The sequence below is a fragment of the Electrophorus electricus genome, chromosome 21, assembly GCF_013358815.1.
Source record: "Electrophorus electricus isolate fEleEle1 chromosome 21, fEleEle1.pri, whole genome shotgun sequence".
NCBI lineage: Eukaryota > Metazoa > Chordata > Actinopteri > Gymnotiformes > Gymnotidae > Electrophorus > Electrophorus electricus.
The window spans coordinates 10,801,291-10,823,558 of NC_049555.1; the positions used below are offsets into that span (position 1 = coordinate 10,801,291).

A 22,268-nucleotide genomic window follows, 5' to 3' on the forward strand; every position below is an offset into this window, starting at 1 on the left:
CGCACCCAGATTCACAGAGACCGACGGCTATGGGTGTGTTTTATTTGATAGAAAACAAGAATTATTTGAAGTAAAAGTGAAAAAATAAAGGCAAACTTCAGTGGAGATTAACTATCTCACACACTATTCAAATAAACTCTATTTAAAAGCATCCCACCATGCAAACATTGAACGAACGCGCTGAAGGAAAATCATGCCAGGCTCACACTGAAACATTATAATTTTTAAGGTTTAAATAATCTGAAATGGGATGAGTAGGTAGTCAGATAGAGAGGAAGTTTATTTTTTAAAATAGATTAATGTATTCTACATAAACATCAACATAAACATCACAAACATAAACAGAAATTGCATACAACACAAAATATTTCAATTTTTTTCTCTCTCCCGAGTCTTGTATTTTTAATAGCCTATCTGGCACGTTGAAAACATTTCTTAAAGTCTTACCTAACCTATGTACAGCAGGTTTAGCAACGCTTTCTTCATATGTCCTGCTAATTAGTGTTTCTTTTTAATAGCACTTCTTATAATATTCAAATTTTCTTATACAAAAACTCTCCGTGAACCATTTCAAATGATGTCCAGTAAAAACAGGAAATATGTGCTCCTTTCAGTGAGTTTCAGAACAGGTATCCCTTCAGAAAGGTTTGTTTGAAGGCGCACATGTTCAGAATGAGTCACCTCCAGACAGCTTGTTGTGATATACGTCACTGAACTGAAGTGTGAAATGCGAGTGGACACCAGCAGCGTGTTAGAGGCGCGCAAAAGTTTGACAGTGAGCCTCCCGGTTGTAGTTTTCTATTACAGAGTCACCTGAGAAGTACTTTAAGGTAAGTCTTATTATATGGTTTTTTGTTTCATCTTGTGCACAAGAGCTTACATAGCTCATTCGTACAGTGTGTGTTATGCCTTCTTAAAATAATGTAGTGCTACATTAAGAACAGTTTTCACCATCAGAAAGACTATATATCTTACTAAGTAACTTCAGCTTTGAAACATAAGTTCTCTACCCGACGACGTGATCATTAGCTTTTGAGGAGAAGTTCTGTACCTAGAGCTTTTAAACACCAGTACTATACACTCACTCGCTGATCTGCACCTGTTCCAAACGCTGCTGTTACTTGGCACATTTTCAGAATTTTTACAGAATTCTAACTATCAAACCATCGTAATAAATAATGCATCTTTGTTTCTTGTTAATTAACTACGATGTTTTGCATGTATGATAATGTGCTTATATTTGGCATTAGAAGACGCTGTTCAGAGAACACATCATTATTGTCCTCTAGCAGATTTTTATTTGTGTTATAGTATTAGCTGGTATTATTAACTTAATGGGTGGGTGATACACAGATATACAAGCTTCAGGTCAGAAGATGTGTTGTGCATAATAAGGGTTGCAAGCCACTACCTGAAGAGTATAAGCAATAAAATCCCATTAGATAGAAAGCATAGGACTGCAGTACAACAAAACAAGGAGGCATGTAATATTCATAGCATGCCTACTCTCGCTCTCTGGGCCTGAACAAATATATTCCACTCATTTTCTAGACATTCAGTCCAAGATATTCCAGTGAATAAGCATCTCCAGGGAGAGAAAAAACAAAACAAAACAAACATTTAAAACATTGTCACCAGTGTATTAAGGTTGATTTTTTTTCCCCTTTTAGTGACCTCATGTGGAGCTGAAGCTCTAGGGTACACTCTTCTGTAAAGTTTTTATTGCATCTTCATTCATCCTCCAGGTATAACTGTTCTGTTTGTTTAGTCTGGGGTTCTAGCTATAGCAGGAGCTGGTATAGGACTCTGAATGAACTCTTGACCCAAACCTCCACTTAGCTAGATCCAGTTTCTCTTTCCAGACTCAGTCTGGTCATGGTAAAGCTACTGGCTTGTTACAGTTTTGCTTACACTGTGTTGTTTTTTTGTCACTGCCAGTGATGTATTTTTTATTTGTTGTTGTTTTTTTGTCTGTGGTACAGGCTCAGGTTTCAGCAAAACACTGAACAATGCAAAACGCTTTGTTTTGGGGCAGGGGGGGATGCTGTGGTTAGATGATACATATTAGGTTAGCTCATGTGATATCAGAACAGTGTGTGCTGCTCCAGTTCTGCGCAGTAGCTTTCATGCCCCTTCTAAACACTAACTTTGCATTTTTGGTCATTTACCCACCGCAGTGTGCTCCAGCTGGGCCTCCTTTGTAAGAGCTTTACCTTGAGGCTTCCCATATCACATTTTAAAGCGGTTTTTCGTCCAGGAACAGATCATATCAACAAACCACTACTGTTTACTTGCTCTTTGAGAATCCTCAGAGTAAAAGCAATGCTTTAAAGAAGAGTTTTTGTCTTTCATGTCTTTACGACTATGACTGTATGAAGAGGGTTTGCAGAAGACACCTCAGCACACTTATGTTACGATGTTGAGTGCAAGAGCTTCGACAGGCCGAAGGGTCATGGACTGGGGTGAAATAAGGAGGACTTGTGTGGGAGCAATACAAAACAGCTTTTGGCTGTCAGAGTTCAAGTCCAATCAGAACAGTTGATTTATTGACTTGTAGATGCCCAGGAGCTCTTGAGCCATTTATAGTCTGCTGTGGTAGTATAATGAAAGTTATGCTGATACAGCATTACTACATGTAAGCCTGAAAAGGTTGGTCCTGCATTTCCTCCATTCATTATACTGTTTAGAAAAGGTGAGCTGGAGGCAAAACTATAGCTTGCAAAATTAGGCAATGGTTTTTATTTTTTCGCAAAATCTTTTTTTGCAAAGACCTTGCATGAATGATGCATAAATGGGGCATTGATCTCTGCATAAATGTTTATGCAGTTGTGTGTGTGCGCATGCTTGCGCGTGGGTGCATATATTTGTGTGTGAGTGTTTGCAGATGTGTGTGTGTGTCTGATGTCTGTAGCTTTGGGTCTGTGCATATAAATGTGTGTTCACAGTCTCTTATGATGTGCAGAACGAGCACGTTTCTCAGTAGGCATGCTTTGTATGTGTGCGTGTATGTGCATGAGCCTGTGGGCATGCATGTGTGTGGGCACAGAGGCCCTTTATGAGTGTTGGGCAGGCCGCAGAACTGTCTGCACTGGCTCAGGCCTCAGTGAAGGTGTGAATGTAGCACCTGGGTGCTGTATCGCTGCTGCCTATGTTTCCCATGCCCCCTTGGCCAGCCCGGCCCTGCTTTGGCCCATAAATAAACCATCCTGCTCTGCTCTCCCTCCTTCTTGATCTGTCACGCCTCTCCACACTACACCTTTTCAGTCCCCTCAAATACATGTGACACAGAAAAAAAAGCACATATACTTTATTTGCTCATAACCAAATTAATTAAAATGTTAATTTGGGTCCAGTGTAGACCACAGAGAGTCCATAGAAAGCCTGAATGGAACCTTGGAAGTACTTTGGCCTGATGGAGAGCTAGTTAGTAGCACATAGCCTCCTGACTAGAGCTAAACATGTGACCCAAAGCAAGCAGTGGAAAGGTATATGTACACCATGAATACAGATATTAGTTAGGATCTCAGTCATGCAACTTCTCCATTTGTATAAAGACATAATATTAATGTTAATATTATGTGGACTTTCATAAAATATTGAAATATCAATAATATCTTAAGGCATATTATTCCTTACTGTGAATTATTCAGTAACTACATTGTAGTAGAGTGAGGAATGAGAGTCTCTGGCCATCTGTGGGTCCTGGGACTTTAATGGACAGGTTGTCTTTGATCTGTTTTGTTCTTGTCCTTTGTATCTCTTTTGCATACTCTTAGGGTAAGGGTGTGAGATCATGACCCAGTGTGATGCTTGGCACAGCTGTACATTTTTTCCATAAGATTTTTTCCATAAGGAGTGGAGCATGACGGTAAATCTGGAACTACATTGACGATCAAAGCCCAGATAGTAATTTAGAGATTTCTGGCATCTTCCGTGTAACTCCATAATGTTCTCTATTGCTTTTATTTCACCATTATTTACTCAGCTGTATGGGTACAGTGTCACTACCTGTTTTTCTCTCCTATCACTCCCTATCTTTCTGCTTTGAGGAAAAGAAGATAACCTGGGTTGACTTTGTTTTGGCTTCATTGCTTTTGGAAAGCCAGCACTGAACTCACCAGACCCCAGTGCAGAACTGCCAATAAAGGCACCAAGTCAGCCCCTCTACTTGTGGGGCACAAGCGGCCTATAATTATATGGACCTTTGTACAATACCTGCCTCCTACTCTCCCTTTATACTCCTTGTTTCTCGGCTCCATCCCTACATCTGCCCCCCAGCTGTTCACTCCCCTCCCCACCCTCCCTGCTCCCTGGCTGAAGGGAGCACTGTGGCTAAGAGAAACAGGAAGCAAGTTGTTACATGTTCAAACCACTTTGATGAATGGCTGACTGAATATAGGGCAGTGTGTGGAACTGGCATAAGGCTTCACCTATACATTGGTCCTTAGCAAAATAAAGCAGCTAAGCAAGTATTTGTCTGTGGTTATTTGTGATCTATCTGTTGAATATTTTTGTCTGATTTCAGTTTACTGATGCCAGTATAGTTTTGGCTGTTTTTGGCACAGTGAAGGCTGTGTATACTTTTGTAGGAGGAGAAATAGTCTGTGATTGTATGTTTTTGCAAAGCCGTAAGCGTGTACTGCATGTTTCCTGTTTGGCCAAACGCCTCGAGATTCTCACACTCAAGTTATTATCCGTTAGCCAACAATCCTGCTTAAGATCAGTTTAAGATGGAAGCTCTGCTTCACTCAGCCCTCATCTTCAAAGATAATGAATGAGTCAGACTTCCCACACCCGTGTCACAGATCAGTCCTGCCTTCCTCCCAAGTCCTGCAGAACTTTCTTGCGGAACCCCACTGGCCCTCAATTCAGTGATTTTTTTCCACTGGAGTAGTTCTGCATCATTAAAGGTGGTGTAAACCCCATCATGGTCCAAGCTGAGGGTAGCTTACAGCATGTGAATTATATTCAGTCCTTCCATTGATGCAGAGACTTGGTGTCATATGACAACATGTTTTCTTAGGTGGACTTGGATTGTGACTGCAGGTAACATATCTGCACTGAGCACAGCCTACAGTTTTCTAAATAAACATACTGTACTTTTATGATGGACCCACTAAAGTAAGGTAGAGTAAACAGTGGGCTGGAGACTTTCAGTAAAGTCTGTACAGGTACTGAAGTAGCTCTGTTTTGACATATGTTATAGAGTAGTTAAAACTGTTATGTTTGGACTCATTCTTTCTGGCAAACATTTCTAATAATACTCTTTGATTTGCTTAAGCTTCTCTTTCTGCAAAATGTTCTTATTATGTGCAGAAACCAATCACCAGCACTTTGACATCAGCCTTCAAGGGTTTTCACCTTTATAGTCAGTGGCTACCTGATTACTGCTGCCTATGCCTGGCACTGACATGTTCAAATGCATTTTTCCAAGCTGAGGGTTGGCTGCTCTGTGCTCTGTTCCAGTAGGCTATGAATGGATCATTCAGTCTGTGGCAGGAGCCCGTGCCCGACCCGTCCTTCCTGCAGCAATACAGCGAGTGGCTGGCATGCAGGCATGAAGCCAGTCTGCACCCGATGAAGGAGGACCTCGCTGTCTGGCTCAATGCAGTCCTAGGTAAGGACGAGGAACACACTGGGCACCTTTAGGTCCTGATCTGACATTGGTTTTTGCACCTTCTTTGGAATGGGTGTGATTAAGATTTAGGAAGGAGGTGCTGGTCTTAGATCAGCTTCTACCTCAGAGGTGTCCAAAAAGGGCCATTGTGGTTGCAGAACTACGACTGATTGAAGACCATGTTCCTGTGCTCCTGCTTGGCTGATATCCTGCAGCCACACCAGCCTTTTGTAGACTGGACAGCCCTGCACCACCTGGAACATGAACGTGAATGAGGGTATCGCCCAAAGCTGCAGTTCTGATTCTGACAAATATGAAGCTATTCATATGTTCAGGTCCCATTCAGCAGGGCAAAACATTGAATTATATCTGGAAACATAGGCATGTGTGTAGGACAGATGTTCCTGGTCACTCTGTCACTGCCCGTAATGTTCCCTCGTGCTGTGATAATGTAGTTGTCAACACATCCCTTAACTACTATCCGGGTACCTTTGCAGTCTAGTGGTTAATGTTTTTAAGAGCATGCTAGCCATCATCACATACAGATCATCACATGGCCTTGATCAGATGATGGGGAATAATAGGCGTTGTCAGACAGACAACTGAATTCCCTAAATTCCACTATGCATAGGATCAATGAGAGGAGATCTGATGATGTTTTAGAGAATGGATTGACTTTTATAAATAAAGGACATGTCAGTGCCTGTTCTGTCGGCCTCAGTGCTTAGTCAGAAGCTGAGATCAAAACAACAGCAACAGAGCCGGAGAGAAACCTGTGGACATCTTGCAAAAGGGTTTAAGGGATTATTTCCATATTTCATTATTCAAATTCACCAGATCTTTATGCAGCTGCTACTGAACAAACAAATAACCACAATCATTCACACACACACACACACACACACATGCACGCACACACACGTGCGCACGCACGCACACACACACACGCGCGCACACACACACTCGCATGCACGCACACATACACACACGCATCCACACACACACACACACACACCTGCACGCGCACACACACACACACACACACACGTGCGCACGCACTCACACACGCGCACACACACACACACACACACACACATGCACGCACACACACGCACGCACGCACACACACACGCGCGCACACACACGCACAAACACACACACGCGCGCACACACACACTCGCATGCACGCACACACACACTCGCATGCACGCACACACACACACATACACACACGCATGCACACACACACACACACACACACACACACCTGCACGCGCACACACACACACACACACACACACACTCTGCAGTCTCTATATCTCCATAACACCTCCTTTCACTGGTGCTCTCTACTTGTTTCTTGCTGATCTTATCATGCCAGCACAGCCAGGTGGGAAGAGCAGACCACAGAAGAGCACTCAGGTTTGTTACCCCTACCTCCCTCTTCACGACGGAGGCTAATGGTGGCATCGCTGTCCGGGCCCAGGTTTGTTGTGGCTTCCCTCCTCTGATGCCCCCTGAATGCCCGCTGCTCCCGGTCTTCCCTTTCTTCCTCTCGCACACCCACAGGAGTGCGGCTCTGGTTCCTGCCGCCCTGCGCAGCCGCGTGTACACTTAACCCCTGGGTACTGGAATGTGTCTGCGCACCCAGGAGACCTTGGAGGGTTGACGGTTGAGGGTGGCCCTCTTTAAATATGTTTCCGAGCACCTGCGGACCAAAGAAGGGGGGGGGGGGGGGTGTGCACAGGAAGAAAGCCATGTCTGCTGAAGAAAGGAACAGGAGGAGATGAGGGGAAGGGGATTTATACAACAGAAAAACAACCACCGCCAAGGGTTTTACAGTCCTGCACACTGTGCACTCAGCTCATCTATGGCACAAATGTCTGCATTATGTTTACTCACTCAGTATGTCTATCTAGAAGACTGTTGGGTTGTTGTTGTTTTTTTGTTTGTTTTTTTTGCAGTCCCTCACGCCGTCTTCTGTCCCATCCTTCTGCAACGCAGCTCCGGCTTGTCTGGCGTGATTTTGCAGGACTGAAGCTCAGTTGCCAGTCCCCATTGAGCTGTGGCCTCCAATACCACTCATCCATCTCACACCCCTTGTTCCTGCAGGGCTGGATGTAACAGCTGCAAGCCTAATGGATGCGCTGCAGACCGGCACAGTGCTCTGTCAGCTGGCTGAGAAGCTGCAGGAGAGGATGATTCTGGCCAGCAACAGCAAGGTGTTGCCCTCACACGGCTCTTACTCCCACCATTTAGCACACAACCTGAACGCTCCGCCCCCTTGCCCAGACGTTTGCACCTGATGTTTTTCGTGTGTCCCATGGCCGGCACGGCAATCAGATCTTATTCCCGACACCCAGTATGCAAATATGTGGAAGTGTGGAAAGCCACATAGCTGTTGCCCATCCAGCTAAACTAACTGAAATCAATAACATGGCAGGTACAGTGCCGTCAGGCATGAGTTTATTCTAACGGCTTGTACTTACACTACTGAGGAAGGTGTCATCTTCAACCTTTTTTTAACTACATTTGCAACGGTCAGCAGGCAACAGAAATCTGTTCACAACATCTGTGCTGCTATGTGTGATATTCCTCTACATGGTATTCTAATGAATTGGACGGGTCCTTTCCCCTAATGTAAGCATGCTGTACAGATTGACTTTACGTCTGCCTGAAATCCAATCAGAGTGTGGGGCAGATGACCTGCATTTCCGTGCAACCCAGACAAGATATCCAGATGCAGGTCATATTTTCTCCAGATCATATTTTAATACCAAGTGTTACTGTTGAGCTTCTCTTAACTGAACCTTTAGAAGGGAGTGAAGAAAGCAGTGCTTTGTTCTTCTCGTGCAGCCTTTATGTGAAGGACTGAACTCTAGGGTTGATATAATCCAGAGGTTTTTAATTCTGGACCTTGAATTCAGTCCTCTGTAATCATTATTTAGGTCATAGAACAGGTATTCCAATCATACTATAATGTCATATGACACTGGTATTCCAATCTTTGTCCTTGAATTCCAGACACCTCAGATTTTTCATCTTATCTTTACTGAGTAGCCTGGTGAGGTGTCAAAGTTACCAGTCGATTATTTTATCTGTTCAGTTAACTAGCAGTGATTGCAAAATTCACCCCAGGAAGTCTGGGGTGGAAGACCTGCCATGTGGATGGATGGATGGATGGATGGAAGGTTGGAAGGATGTTTAAATGGAAGGACAGCTAAATGACGAGACTGACGTCGTGACCAGGACAGTGCAACAGACACAAATATATTACTACTCAATAAATAAACATAGGCAGCTATATTACTTTCACAATTACTTGAAAACAGAAGTAAAACACCCAAGTCATAATCAACTGACCGTACAGTTTGTAGACTGTGATGTAAGCCGTTAAAACTGAATAGAAATTCCTCCCCAGGTATTTGTTTGGATATAAATCTGCTGACCTGGACATCATATGGTTAGTTTAGTTTTTTCTGCACAGTCTGAGGTCTGGGATTATATAAATAGACTTTTCAGGTATGGGCATATAGAACTAGTCTCTCTCTCAGCCTCACATGGAGCAGGCATTGCTCACTTGTGTTGCTGAATGGCTCTGGAAGCTGGCCATAGATGAAAAGGAGCACATTAGAGAACAGAGAGACTAGAAAGCCCTTGGCAGCATTTACCCTCGATCTCAGATGCCATCTGTGCTGCATGCCGTGTGCCTCTCTCTCTCTGTCTCTTTCTCGTGCTCTCTCACTCACTCACACTCTCTCTTTCCATGTGTCTCTTTTCCACATCTGCTGAGTGCTAAGAAAAATAACAGATGTGTGATTAAGCTGAAACTTTTAGAAAAAGCATCACACATTCCAAATTCATACATAATGAACAAACTGTGCTTAGTAAACAAGACATTTGTGATTAAAGGCAAAGGTTTGCAGAACCCTTTTCTTCATTTTTATATTGTCATTTAATTGGTCTAGTTATTATTGTGTAGATGGTTATTAATTCATAGACCGGTAAGGAATTCACTTTCTGATTGGTCAATGTGTGTTCTGCAGCCGTTTATCCGGCGTGTGATTCGCTGGCGAGCTGACGCTGCACCCGGTTCCTTTCTTGCCCGGGACAACACAGCCAACTTCCTGTACTGGTGCCGTAAAATTGGGATGCGGGAATCCTATCTCTTTGAATCAGAAGACTTGGGTAAGTAACAACAGATATATGTGTGTGTGTGTGTGTGTGTGTGTGTGTGTGTGTGTGTGTGTGTATATATATATATATATATATATATATATATATATATATATATGTAGTATATATAGTAGTATATATATATATATATATGTGTGTGTGTGTATATATATATATATATATGTGTGTGTGTGTATATATATATATATATGTGTGTGTGTGTATATATATATATATATATATATATATATATATATATATAAAATCTGCAGTGAGCAGTCATAATTAACCCCCTAAGTGATATACTGAAATCTCATGCATTAAGTATCTTACATCACAATATTTTTGTTCCTGTGAAGAGCAAACTTCTTACATTAACAAAGATGCTGCTGACCAAGCCATTTGTCCAGGGTTTATTGTTCAGGGTATGTTGTCCAGGGTTTGTTGTCTTAGGACAGATCAGCAAGCTTCTGTACGTGACAGCTGTGTTTATTTAGGTCTTAGTGTGTGACAGACTCAGTGTATGAAAGTCTTAGTGTGTGAGAGTCTCTGTGTTCACCTCCTGACTCCCGGCACAAATAATCAGAGCCTGTGTCAACCTGTGATGAGTCAGAAGTGTGACTCTGGACTCTTTTTCATCAGTGATACGTTAGCCTCTGCCTAACTCACTGTTCACACTCGTTAGCATGGAGTTATGTTCCTCTCTCTGTCTCTGTCACTCTCTCTTTCCCTCTCTCTTCTGTCTCTTTCTCCATCCTGCATGGTGTTCTTTTCTTCCTTTTAGTCAAATTAATTTAAATCATATATTTCCCTAAAAAGGTTTGTTTGTGCTGTTAGTATGGGTTCATCCTGCAGGTGGAAAGGGTCCCTTCCTTCTTCTTTCTCTCTTTCCCCCTTCCATCTCTCTCTCTCTCTCTCTCTCTCTCTCTCTCTCTCTTTCTTTCTTTCTTTCTCTGTAAGCTCCACTGGGAGCAGGGTGGAAGGGCAGCCTCTCTCACCCTGATGTGGTTGATCATATGTGGTGAGGAATGGAAAGGAAAGCCAAAACCAAAGCAAAAAGAGTCCAGGGTGGCCAGGTCACAGGGAAAAGGAAATAAAACAAAGTGTGGGATCAGTAAAAAGAGACAGACGGAGTGAGTAAGAAAGCCAATATTCAGTCCCTCAATACACATCATCAGGTAGATAGGAAATGTAAGGAGATTAATAGAGAGAAACATTTAGAAAGAACGATTTAGAAATCTACCCAAGGATTTAGAGGCAAAGGTCTAACAGTCAACAAGGGTGGTGCATTTGTATCTGGCATTTGTATGCTCTGAAGTAATATCCTGCTCTTTGTTTTGGGTATGGCAGACTTCAATTTCCACATCTTTGTAATGGTTTTGATGCCTACGGATGGAACGTAAAGCACATTATGCATCTTTAAGGAAAGTGGCGAATAATCACTCATCGAAGTGCTAGTTTAGTTTCTGATTTCACCTAGATGTTTCACTGGTCCCCACGTGCAGTTGCTGCATTATTTTAGATGTTTGTGTACTCTCAGTTCTATCATTAAATGTTAAACCCAAGATGTGTTACCCAGAAGAGCCCTTTTCACACTGCAACCCTGCTTCACTAAGGGCCACCATTAACAATATCTGCAGCATTAGGCTGGGATCTTGCTCTGCGCTGCCTATTCCATTTGGTTTTCTCAAGAAATAATTCCAATACTGAAGCCAAAACAAACACAGCTGTCAACAGTGAAATCCATTTCAGTTTCAAATCTAAATCTCACATTTATCACAAGTTTCAACACAGTTCTGCACAAGATGACTTTCTCAGTAATTTATCTTGCTGTTGCTTAAGAGTGTTCATCAAAATAAATGTTGACAAGCTTGCTTTTTATGCGGGCTGCAATCCTTCAGGACTGAAGTGGAGAACGTGAGGAGATTGTTATGTTCAAAATTATGTATTTACTGGACATAATTACATCCCTTTTTAGGGTTAATTTTTATTTATCGTTTTCAAACTTCTCACACAAAGAAAGACAAATATACAAAAGGAAAAAAGGAGGAGAATAATCTGCTAATGATCTGTAATAAATAATGTTAAATTAAAACACATGCAGATACTGATCCTGCACCTATGTTGACTAACTGAAACTCTAGTACTTAGTGTAGGGTATTTTATAGAGCTTATATGTGTTTTGCACCTCTAGGCATCAGCACTGAACCCTATATTTCAACAGCATTCTAGTTCAATGGTATCTTGGACTCTAACCGACTGTACTGGCTCTGAAGTATTCTGTGAGTAAATGACAAAGCACTTTTGTAAGTTGCTCTGGATAAGAGCATCTGCCAAATGCCATAAATGCAAATGTAAATACAGACATCTGCATATACATGGCACATGCAACCATCATCTCACCCCACTCGGTTCTTAACAAAGGTGATAGCATGTGATCTACTGGAAACTGTAGCTGCTTTCACCCTAAGAAACTTAGCCATGGCTCACTCCAAAGTGAAAAACAAACAAACAAACAAAAACAACAACGGCAAAATGAGGGCAGTGGAGTGTCTGGTACAAGCCAGCTTTTCAAGATGGCTTTCTTGGAGGCTGTTAAAGCTTGTTTTTGCTGTGAATTGAGAGTTATGTTAGCGTCATCTCCCAGCTGGAGCAAGTCTGGACACAAAGGGAATTCGACATCAGGACAGTCAGACAGTATTCATGCAACAGATTTCCAAAAATAGGGCATTCCAGGGCATTGCCAAAACATATGCATTGCAATTTTTGGAGTCACAAGGAGTCCCATGTCCCAAGCAACACTATAAGTATGAAGAGCTAAATGTAACCTAGATAATAAATGTAGGATGTGCCAGGAAGGAGAAACACAGATCCTGAAAGGAGCCCATCTGAATGAAAGATATCATCTAATGTATAGACTTTTATAGTAGACCAAGAGGGATAAATAAATAGTATTGAGCCTGTCAGAAAGTTGTTGCGCCATATAGGAGAAGAACTGTGAGATTTCCTGTAATAGGGCCAAGTCTCATTAGAGAACTACATTGCCTAATCCCAGCAAAAGGTAGGTCCTGAATTATGATAGGATAAACTAAATCCTGCTCTATGGATCATCAGGGTATCTAACAGAGTTTTAAAGTAAAAAAACAACAACAAAGTTTTAAAGATCTCAGTTGAAAACCCAAAAATAAAACTTAAAATTAGAAAAAGAAAGGTCCCCCAAAGATTTACTATGCTTTAAGGAATGCAAAGCATATTTTGGACCTTTTAAAAAATTTCAAATAAAGTTTATGCACAAATGATCAATATCTTTAAAAACTGTGAAGCAGGAAATTAACCCAGTGCAGAGGCATCGTTTAATCGGCTGCTAGGGCTGGTTAGAAACATATGATGCCCCTGTTCATTTGCTGGGGTTTCTACAGGCCTTGGGCTTCTCAGCCATAGAGTTGCTCCTTTTATTCCCAGCTGAGATATCTTCTGCTTTATCTCCTTGGGCATCTTAGGTTGCGGCTCATTGTCAGCTTGTTGTGTGTCTGCATCTTTAGTGGATGATCAGCTTTTGTATGGTTTCCTGTCCTGACATTTTATATGCCATGAGTGCCATAGTGAGTTTATAGCCATTTTGCATTCTGTCACCTTTATGGAATGCACACATTTGTTCTAGAAAGATCTCTTTTGTGGGCTCTCCAGTTCACTGCAACTTACTCTCTCTCTCTCTCTCTCTCTTACTAATATGTAAGATCATAATTGTAGCATTAAAAAGTAATTCTTTTTCATTCAGGTTCCTAACTATTTATCTTTGCATCATATTGTGGGTTTTTGATCACTATATATGTGTTTTGCCAGTTCTCCAGAAGCATCCGCGGGATGTGTGTCTGTGTCTCATGCAGCTTGGGAGAATCGCATCAAAGTAAGACCTCACTAGCTTTAGGGAGACCTTCCATTTGCTGCCATGGCATTTGTGCGCTTAAAACAATACAAGGAATGCCACTGGAAAGTGTAGTGCTCAGGTTTCGGTTCCTGATCTATGGGTTGAGGATCTACAATAAGACTTTGATACTCTCATGTTCCCTGTTGTCTCACAGGTACGGAGTAGATCCCCCAGCGTTGGTGAAACTGGCGAGGGAGACTGAGAAAGACGAAGAGGAGCCCTTATCTCCATCCCCGTTCTTCACCTCACCCTTTCCCTCTCCCTCCTCTCCTCCCCTTTTCCTTCTTCCTGCCGCAACACCTCCTCTTCATTCCTCTCCCTCTCCCCTCCCTGCCGCTGTCTCTCCCCCCACCCTAGCCGCGTCCCCAACGGAGACCCCCTCCCCGGATCTCAGCCCCTGCCTCGATCCATCCCTAATCCTTCCTCCAGACCCTGGTACTCTTTCTCCCTCTGCCTCCCTTGCTCCGGTCACCCAGCCCAAGTTTGAGCCCCCCTCAGTCAGCCCCCCCCCACCCGTTAAACCCCCTGCCCCCGCACCCGACTCCTCACGTCGCCTCAGTAACCCCAGTGGGAAGAAAAGCTTGGAAAACCTGCTGGATGACTTTGTAAGTGGAGACTGTGATCAGCAGATATTCGTGCATATTTGAATGTACAGCTATATGCACAAATCCACTCTGGAAAAGGAGTGGAAAATCCGCTCAGATTTTCTGCTTAGAGAAAAAGTTGGAGAGTGTGACTGTCTGTCTCTTTGTGGTTTGGTTTTAGGTGAAGCAGATTTCAGAAGACCCACCATGCAGATGTATGGCCAGGTTCTGTGTTGAGAAGCAGCCTAAGGGTCGCTATCGCGTGGGGGATAAGGTGCTCTATGTGAGGGTAGGTGCTCCTCTCCACTCTCTCTCTACTGACTGCTTCAGCACCTCTGAGTAAACTCAGCCAGATGGATTCAATGTTACTGGCCAGTTTCACGGGCACAAATCACAGCAGAACTCTGGCCAAAGTCAGTTAATGCTCCCAGCTGAAAACCTTTTTTTTTTTTAGGTTTTCTGATTTCTGATAAATATTGCTTACTTGTGTGCAGCCCTTGCACTGCTTAAATGGTGGATGTGTAAGAGGAATAGCGTCACTGTCATTGATGTTTCACTCAGCTCTGCCTGTGCTTAGTATGTTTTGCTGCTTTGGCCCCTGTGAGCCTGCAGAACTCATTCAAAAACAAAGACTCATGGGAGCTTGGGTTGCTGGGCAACATGAAGAAAAGGTGTGTGCCTTGTGGGGGAAGGAAAAGATTCCTACTGGAAAAAAGATAAGATCAGATGATGGGCTCTTCAATAAACTTAGGCACAGAAGCCATCAGATGCCCACGTTTATGCAAGAGCACAGCAGGAAGAAGTCATCTCAGGAAGAAATAATACATGGTGAGCAAAGAGAACATTATAAATCTATCCGGATGCTATTTAAGGCAAGCAGAACCCAGTGTAAACTGAAGTGAAGTAATCCCCAACATCAAAACCATCAAATTATTTTTCTCTTCACTCACAAAAAAAGAAAAAGAAAGCCACTTCAAAGCTACAGGACAGGAGAGCACTTCAAAGCATTGTCACTTTTTGCTAACTGGGGACCTGCTCCAAACTATTACATGCTCAATTACTCTTATTGAAAGCCTGTTGTTTAACTGTCTGTATCTCTGTTTGCTTCAGCATCAGTGATCAATAGGCGAAGCTGTCTGGCCTCCAGCAACGGCTTAGCTTGGCCGCTGGGTTTGCGCTGGATGTCTTGCGCTCTCATATACAGCACGCCTTATTCGTTCTTGAGCCATCACTTTTGTTAACCAGTGAGAAAAACAGACAGCGTACATTAATGCTGGCTATAGAGCAAGGTCATAAAAACTGCTGAGTACTGATGAACTCTTGGATGTGCAGAAGGGCAATTAAGAGAATGCAATGAAGTTTATAGTTGGTCTTAAAGGAGGGCTAATAGACACCTGTTGATTACCTAAATCTGTCATTCCAAGTTAATTTGAGGCTCCATGAAGCAAACATACTTTTTGTAGTTTTTGTTTTACCTCTCTGGAATGGACTCTCCTCCTGTATTTCTCTTTGGGTGATTAGAGAAACCTATTCACATTTCCTTTGAATTTTCCTGTTAGTGCTGGTTACAATGTCTGTTGTCTCTCTTTAGTGTGGAGCAGAGCACATTTGCTTTCATAATGTGAAACTAAACGAAGCTGTTCCATCGGCTTCCTGTCAAGCGCCTGACAGAGCACCCGGGAAAAGGCAGCCTTCGCTGTATTCTGTTTGCTTTTACGCCATGGAGACTCCTGTCAGGCTTTCCTGACTCCTTGGCTTTGTTTCTCCAGGCCAACAAAGCTAAAAGGGTCTGAATACATGCTCTTTTTTGCCGTTTGCTGTTCTATATGACATGATTGTTGTAAAGTGTAAAGGCTTTTTTTTTTAATAGCTGTGATCAGGGCACGTTTTGGGTTTAGCATAATTCTGTTCACTGTGATAGCATGGAGACACCTTGGAGGATTTATTGTGTCTTTTGTCTTTGTCTGTAATTATACAATATGGCTGCATTTGGCTTTAGGTGACAAGTACATTTGCCACCTGAGACTGGTAATCATAACCTATAATATAAATATTATGCAGTGCATACTAAACTCATCCTGCCTTCAGAGTCTAGGAAGGTTTATACCTGCAGGTTTTCTGCTGGTAGTTTTGTATAAATGTTCTTTGCACATCCTCGGACATGGTTTGTCATCTTAGAAAACAGCTCTCAGGTCTTCCTCTTGAAGGTCCTAAACTGCTAATGACTTCCTAGCCTTTAGGGAATAACACATGCCATGAATGACTCGGAAGGAGGTTTTTAGGTTAGTGCCAGGCTATAAAAGGGTGGGGGTGGGTGGGGAAGTGGAGGTGGTGGTGTTGAGTGTATTGATTTCAGTGGTGAGCTCATTAGCAGCGTGATTAGTCATGGAAGCTTGTTAAACAGCAATGGCCACACTGCTTGGCTCCTCCCCTCGCGCTGGGATTTTTCAATCAGACGAGTCTGACAGACTCCTGTACTCTCCACTGTGGAACAAAAGCAGGCCCAATTAGCAAGAGGTGCGGGGGGGGTGGGGTTTACCCTGGCGTTCATGCAGGAGGCTCTGTATTAAAGCTTTTAAAGTCAGTTCGTCCTCACGCTGCCTAAATACAAATGTGTGGGAGATGGCTTTTATTTGCTTTTATGACTGAAAAAGAAAGACATAATGTATGTCCTTTAGATCATCACAATAGCTGTTTCACAGAGAATCGGAGAGAGCTGTGTCTAAATCAGTTGATTGTCATTAAGCAAATGTGACATTATTGGAACAACAGGCAGATTAAAGTGCTACCGGAATCACACAGAACTGATATATCCATGTCTCTGTGGATCAGATTATCTCCAAACAGATCACTGAACTCTAAATGCCAGATGAAGGTCTTAAGACCTTTCCAGTGAATGGATTCAGTAAATCTCCTTTAAACTCCTTCACACAGAGATGAACATAGCTAAATGGTCTCTATACTGGAGATGCACCTACAGTATTCTCTTCAGGTTATCTTGAAACTGGACCTCTTTAATCATTATTGAGAAGCTGAGGTAGGCAAAAAACAAACAAACAACAACAACAACAACAACAACAAAAGGCTTTGGCCTGTATGCGTTCCCTTCGTTGTTGCGTTGTTTGTCCTGGTGAAGTAGTCTCTGCGCTTGAATTAGTCGCTCTCTTTCAATAAGATGGCCTACCATCTTAGGGTCCCTCTTAGTTCTAGACAGTTAGAGCATTCGCACCCTAGTTGTGCTTACACCCTATAACTGCAGATTGATTTGATACCCAAAAATAGACTCGCAGGCGGAGCGATCTGTTCCCTGTATTAGAACATCTCTACCAGCCTGCGTGCTGCAGAAACCTGGGGTAGATCTTCTCTTCTCAGCCTCGTCGATGGATGAAGTGACTGCAGTCTGACATCTAGCGGCCGCGGTATGAACCGCAACATTTGATTCAAAGCCTTGCGAGGGAAGCTGTTGGGAATCCGCACAGCAGTTGCTGCAGTACTGAAAATGACATTTTTCAAACAACTGTGAATTATTAAAGTGAGTGTTTCACGTGTTTTCCGAGAGCAAGACAGACAGTCTGCTTTCTGTGTTAAAAAGACCTGCTAATGCAATAAAACAAGTTATCAGCAAATCATGGGTTTGACACCCAGGAAGAACACATGGCATCTACCGATAAACAAATGTAAGCTGATTTACAAAAGAATGTGTCTGTGAAATGGAAAGGAAACATCAATCTTTATTAAGTTGCACATGCAAGTGCATATAAAAAATGCAATTAAAAATCTAGTTTTATGTGAATGCCAGTCTAGGAGCTTGGTTGAAATCAGGGGTATCCCCTAGATTTTTCTTGCTTTTTACAAGTCTATCTATTTTAATGTAAAACTTGACCAGGCTGACAGCCCCGACATTTTAATCAGGCTCAAAACAGCTGAGACTCACAGCACAACTAACAGACACGGAATGTGCGGCGTGTGTGTGTGTGTGTGTGTGTGTGTGTGTGTGTGTGAGTGTGTGTGTGTGAATCGGTCTATTAGGATGCAAGACAGGTTACTGGGACTTAAAGAGGGAGGGCTATTCCCAGTAAATCTGCTTGTAATACCAGCATTGGAACAGCACTCTAATGAGGGGGTTATAGCCGGGGGGGGGGGGGGGGAGCCCCAGGGAGAGGGCTGTCTCCAGAGACACGACTCCAGAGACGCGACCCCTTCTGCTTCTCTCTTTCCCTCCTTTTGTTCTTCGTTTTTGAATCTGTCTTGTTCTCCGTCTCTCTCACACTCTCTTTTTATTTATTTATTTTTATTGTTCTGCTGCTGTTGCCATGGCAGTGCTGGATTCGCACTATTCCAGAGGGTGTTGGAGGTCTGTGCATCGTAGGTGTAAATTTGACAAAAAGGAGCTTGTGTGTGTGTATGCGTGTGTGTGTGTGTGTGTGTGTGTGTGTGTGTGTGTGTGTGTGGATTAGTTTTAAGCTGGTGCTCAGCTGGTGCCATGAGGCAGTGTTTCATTAGACTTAATGAGATTTTGACAGCACAGTCTCTCTCTGTCTCTCTCGCTCTCTCACTCTCACTCTCTCCCTGAGATCATTCACATTCGCTTTTAATTTTCATGGAAGCACAATGACATGCAGGCTTTCATTATTTAATCAGAAAGGGGTGGAAGGTTGAGGGGGGTCTTTCCAAAGGAAGGGGGCTTGCTAGGTATGGAGATTATTCTTCACAAAATGCCAAATGGCACAGGGATTGAACACAAAGCACGTTTGCTGAGGGTACTGAAAATATGCTACATGGACACAATGTAGCCTAAAAAAGATATGTGGGGCTTTTAAATGAACTATTCTTTGCTCTTTCTTGGGTCATGGTGCTTTTGAACATGGTACTCACGTGCCATTTTCAAAATGTTTTCTTTGTGTAGTTGCATTCACCTGTCTCTCCCCCAGATGCTGAATGACAAGGATGTCATGGTGCGCGTCGGAGGTGGCTGGGAAGCATTTGGCACCTACCTACTGAAGCATGACCCCTGCAGGATGGCTCTGCTCCCTCGGCCAGGACCCAGGTCATGCAGGCGCCATGGCAGGTCGGCCAATCCCAAAGAGCATTCACGGGACAGTTACCTGGTGGTGGGCACACCTTCCCACCTCACTGAACAGATCTCCTAGCAGCCTCGAGTAGTGAAATTGACGACAGATGTCAGGACCAGCGATGTGTCATGTGGTGTTTGGAATGCGTGCACTGTTGGCTCTGTTATATTGTTGCGTGGGTTGGGAATGTACTGGACATGTACTGGGGTGGGGGTGGGGTGAGACTGTGAGAGGAGTTGGCCCAGGTGGCTTGAGAGTGGTTTCAGCCTTTTTATCTGCCTCTTTTGAATGACTATTTTTTTTAAATAAAAAAATATATATATATTAATAAGGGATGTCATTTTTAAAGATTCATTAGCATTTATATTCCTTTTTACCTAAACTGGTTATACAAAACATAAGGCACACGTCCAGTGCTGAATGTTTATATATTATCTGGCACTGTGTCTGTTTGATCATGCTTTTTGGGAAAATGTGATTTTAATCTTGAAAAGGTGTGGGGAAATTACTTTCAACTGTACCCTGTGCCAGAGCGTAATAATATTTTATTTCTATAATAATCCACAAGGTGGCGCCATGTGATAAGGTATGGAATACACAGCGTCATTTGAGAGTACGTTTGGTTATTGAGGTAAAAAAAAAAACAGTTCTTAAAAACAGAACAAAACAAACAAAAAACGTCTTTTATCTACTTTACTTCCTTTACTCGTATGTAAACTAGCTGGATGATTTTAGCTTACTTATATGTAAACTAGCTGGATGATTTTAAAATTATGCTAATTTGAGTGTTTAATTTTCTGCATTGTTTCAAGGTGATGGGCTCAATATTTTACAAAAATACTTTATTTTTAAAATTGTATTTTAAAGTAAATAATTTTTTTCTATTGAATCAAATTAATGTAGGCAAACACAAAATTAATGTTAATAACATTTTATTTCCTTAAAATAAAAACCATGTTTTAAAAATGGACAAGTCTCTTAATACACTGAAATAAATTAACCATCATAATGTCATGCGAGACAGCAATTCCTGTTTTTCTGATCTGCTTCATCAAATTAGCCAATAAAAACAGTCCATACAAAATTAAAATGGTGCTACTTCAATTGCTGAAAAAAGTAGTGGCTATATACAAATGCATCCAAGTTCATACAAGTCGAGAGATTTCCTTGAGCTGCTCAGTCTTTTGGCAAATGCAACTTGTGCCCCTCCCCTTTATTTAACTCCTCCTCCTGAATCTTGTAAATAATGAGCCTTTGCAAAGCACAGGTGTGCTAAAGACACGGTCGTGCTTCCTCTTGATGGCCGTTCAGCTCATTCCTCAGTGTTTTTGGTGTTATGTTGATAAGTCTTGCTAAAACATTTTTTAGAAATTTCTTGAAAAACATCTACACTTCCCATTTTGCCCTCTACTCCCAGTTCTTTTGCTGGGATCACACATACCTGTTCAACATGCTTCCCTGCGCTTGCAGCTTTAGACTTACAATCACACCTCATCCTGAAAACATACTAACAGATTGTGCTGGGTCAGGGAAAACCCTGTGACCCCTGTCCATTTGGTAAGCACTTCTGAGGCGTCAGTAGGCAATGTAAAACAACTGTGCTTTTTCAGAGACCATACTAAAACCTTTACTATTCACAGACTATAGTTGCATTGCCTGTTTGCATCAATGGTTAAGTGCGTGTTGATGTACTCAGTTTAAATGAAACCATTACGGAGCTTCCAGGTCCGACTGGGATGTGATAGACCTTGTCGCATAATAAAAAGTGTCCCACCCTGCAACCCTCTCCCGGAGAAGGCAGCCAAGCTCCCTGAGCCGTTGTCTACTGCTCATGAGTGCAGCATGTTCACTGCATGACAACCGCGACTGTGGGGGAGTCTGGGTAATGTAAACATTACAGTACTTTACATGCCACTATACAACATGTACCCTCACTATATCAACAGGACACTGTTTTAATTGCTGTAACTAAACAGTGGCACTCTGCATGACTGTTACTATTTAAATATTGACTGCTCAAATTTTGATTTCAGTGTGCAAAGGTTCTGGACCTCCTTCTTCATACCTCACCAGGCTTCAATACTGAAGACTCTGAAGTCTTTGTTTTTCAAACCTAAAAAAAAAAAACCCCTCCATCACGTGGTCACAATAGCAGTTGGTTTCTATTACAAATATCCTTCGAAAAAGGCATTTTAAAAACTAAGCCGACTCACTGGTTCATACTGCGTGCCTTCCTGGACAGAATAATTTCTAAATCCTCAAAAATAGCAAAGGCTCATGCCACCCACTGTCAACATCATAGGGAGTAAAAATAAAAAAGAGAGGCTCCATTCTTACTCAAGCACAGCTCCATACAAACAGAAGCCTCAAATACACACACACACACACACACACACACACACACACACACACACAACAAATGGATCTGTACAGACGGACACGCACAGGCCCCAGGAAGTTTGTTCCCCGAAGCTGTGGAGCTGGTGCTGCCTCCACCTCTCCATCCGGGCCAGGCTTCCTCGCCGGCTGGGGGCTGCGCACCTCCTCGTGCTCAGGCCAAGGCCACTCAGTCCTCTCAGTCCGCCTGCTTCGGCTCACCGCGGGCTGCTGGCTCTTTTGCGCTGGCGCCCGATCAGAATCTGCAGCGGCGAGTCGAGCCTGCATCCTGCTGTGAGCCGGGCCATGCAGGTATCGCAATATATCCTGATGTAGTGTTTAAAGCCTTTAAATGTCTGTTAAATGCACAAAAATATGCAGTACAGACCCAATCATCTGATGGGAAAAATGGCTTCTGGCTAGATGGTTGCCCATGCTAGTTGGTTCTTGAATGACATTTCCCAAGGCTTCTTAGAAAAAGAGGGAGATAGATAGATAGATAGATAGATAGATAG

At 42.7% G+C, this 22,268-nt stretch overlaps 1 protein-coding gene across 1 annotated transcript; it reads left to right on the top strand.

The window, feature by feature from the left end:
* Positions 1-763: 763 nt before the first annotated feature.
* Positions 764-19,568, top strand: gas2b (growth arrest-specific 2b). The gene is made up of 8 exons (XM_035521065.1): positions 764-830; positions 5,467-5,617; positions 7,730-7,839; positions 9,664-9,805; positions 13,637-13,700; positions 13,876-14,326; positions 14,487-14,594; positions 19,237-19,568. The coding sequence occupies exons 2-8, from the start codon at positions 5,473-5,475 to the stop codon at positions 19,453-19,455; spliced, it is 1,239 nt and encodes a 412-aa protein (XP_035376958.1). The 5' UTR covers positions 764-830; positions 5,467-5,472; the 3' UTR covers positions 19,456-19,568.
* The last annotated feature ends 2,700 nt before the right edge of the window (positions 19,569-22,268 follow it).

Excerpts from the sequence above, each read along its gene's own strand:
- gas2b (XM_035521065.1), top strand. The coding sequence starts at position 5,473 with ATGAATGGATCATTCAGTCTGTGGCAGGAGCCCGTGCCCGACCCGTCC. Across the intron at positions 7,840-9,663 it reads TTCTGGCCAGCAACAGCAAG|CCGTTTATCCGGCGTGTGAT; the intron begins GTGTTGCCCTCA and ends TGTGTTCTGCAG. Across the intron at positions 13,701-13,875 it reads CTTGGGAGAATCGCATCAAA|GTACGGAGTAGATCCCCCAG; the intron begins GTAAGACCTCAC and ends GTTGTCTCACAG.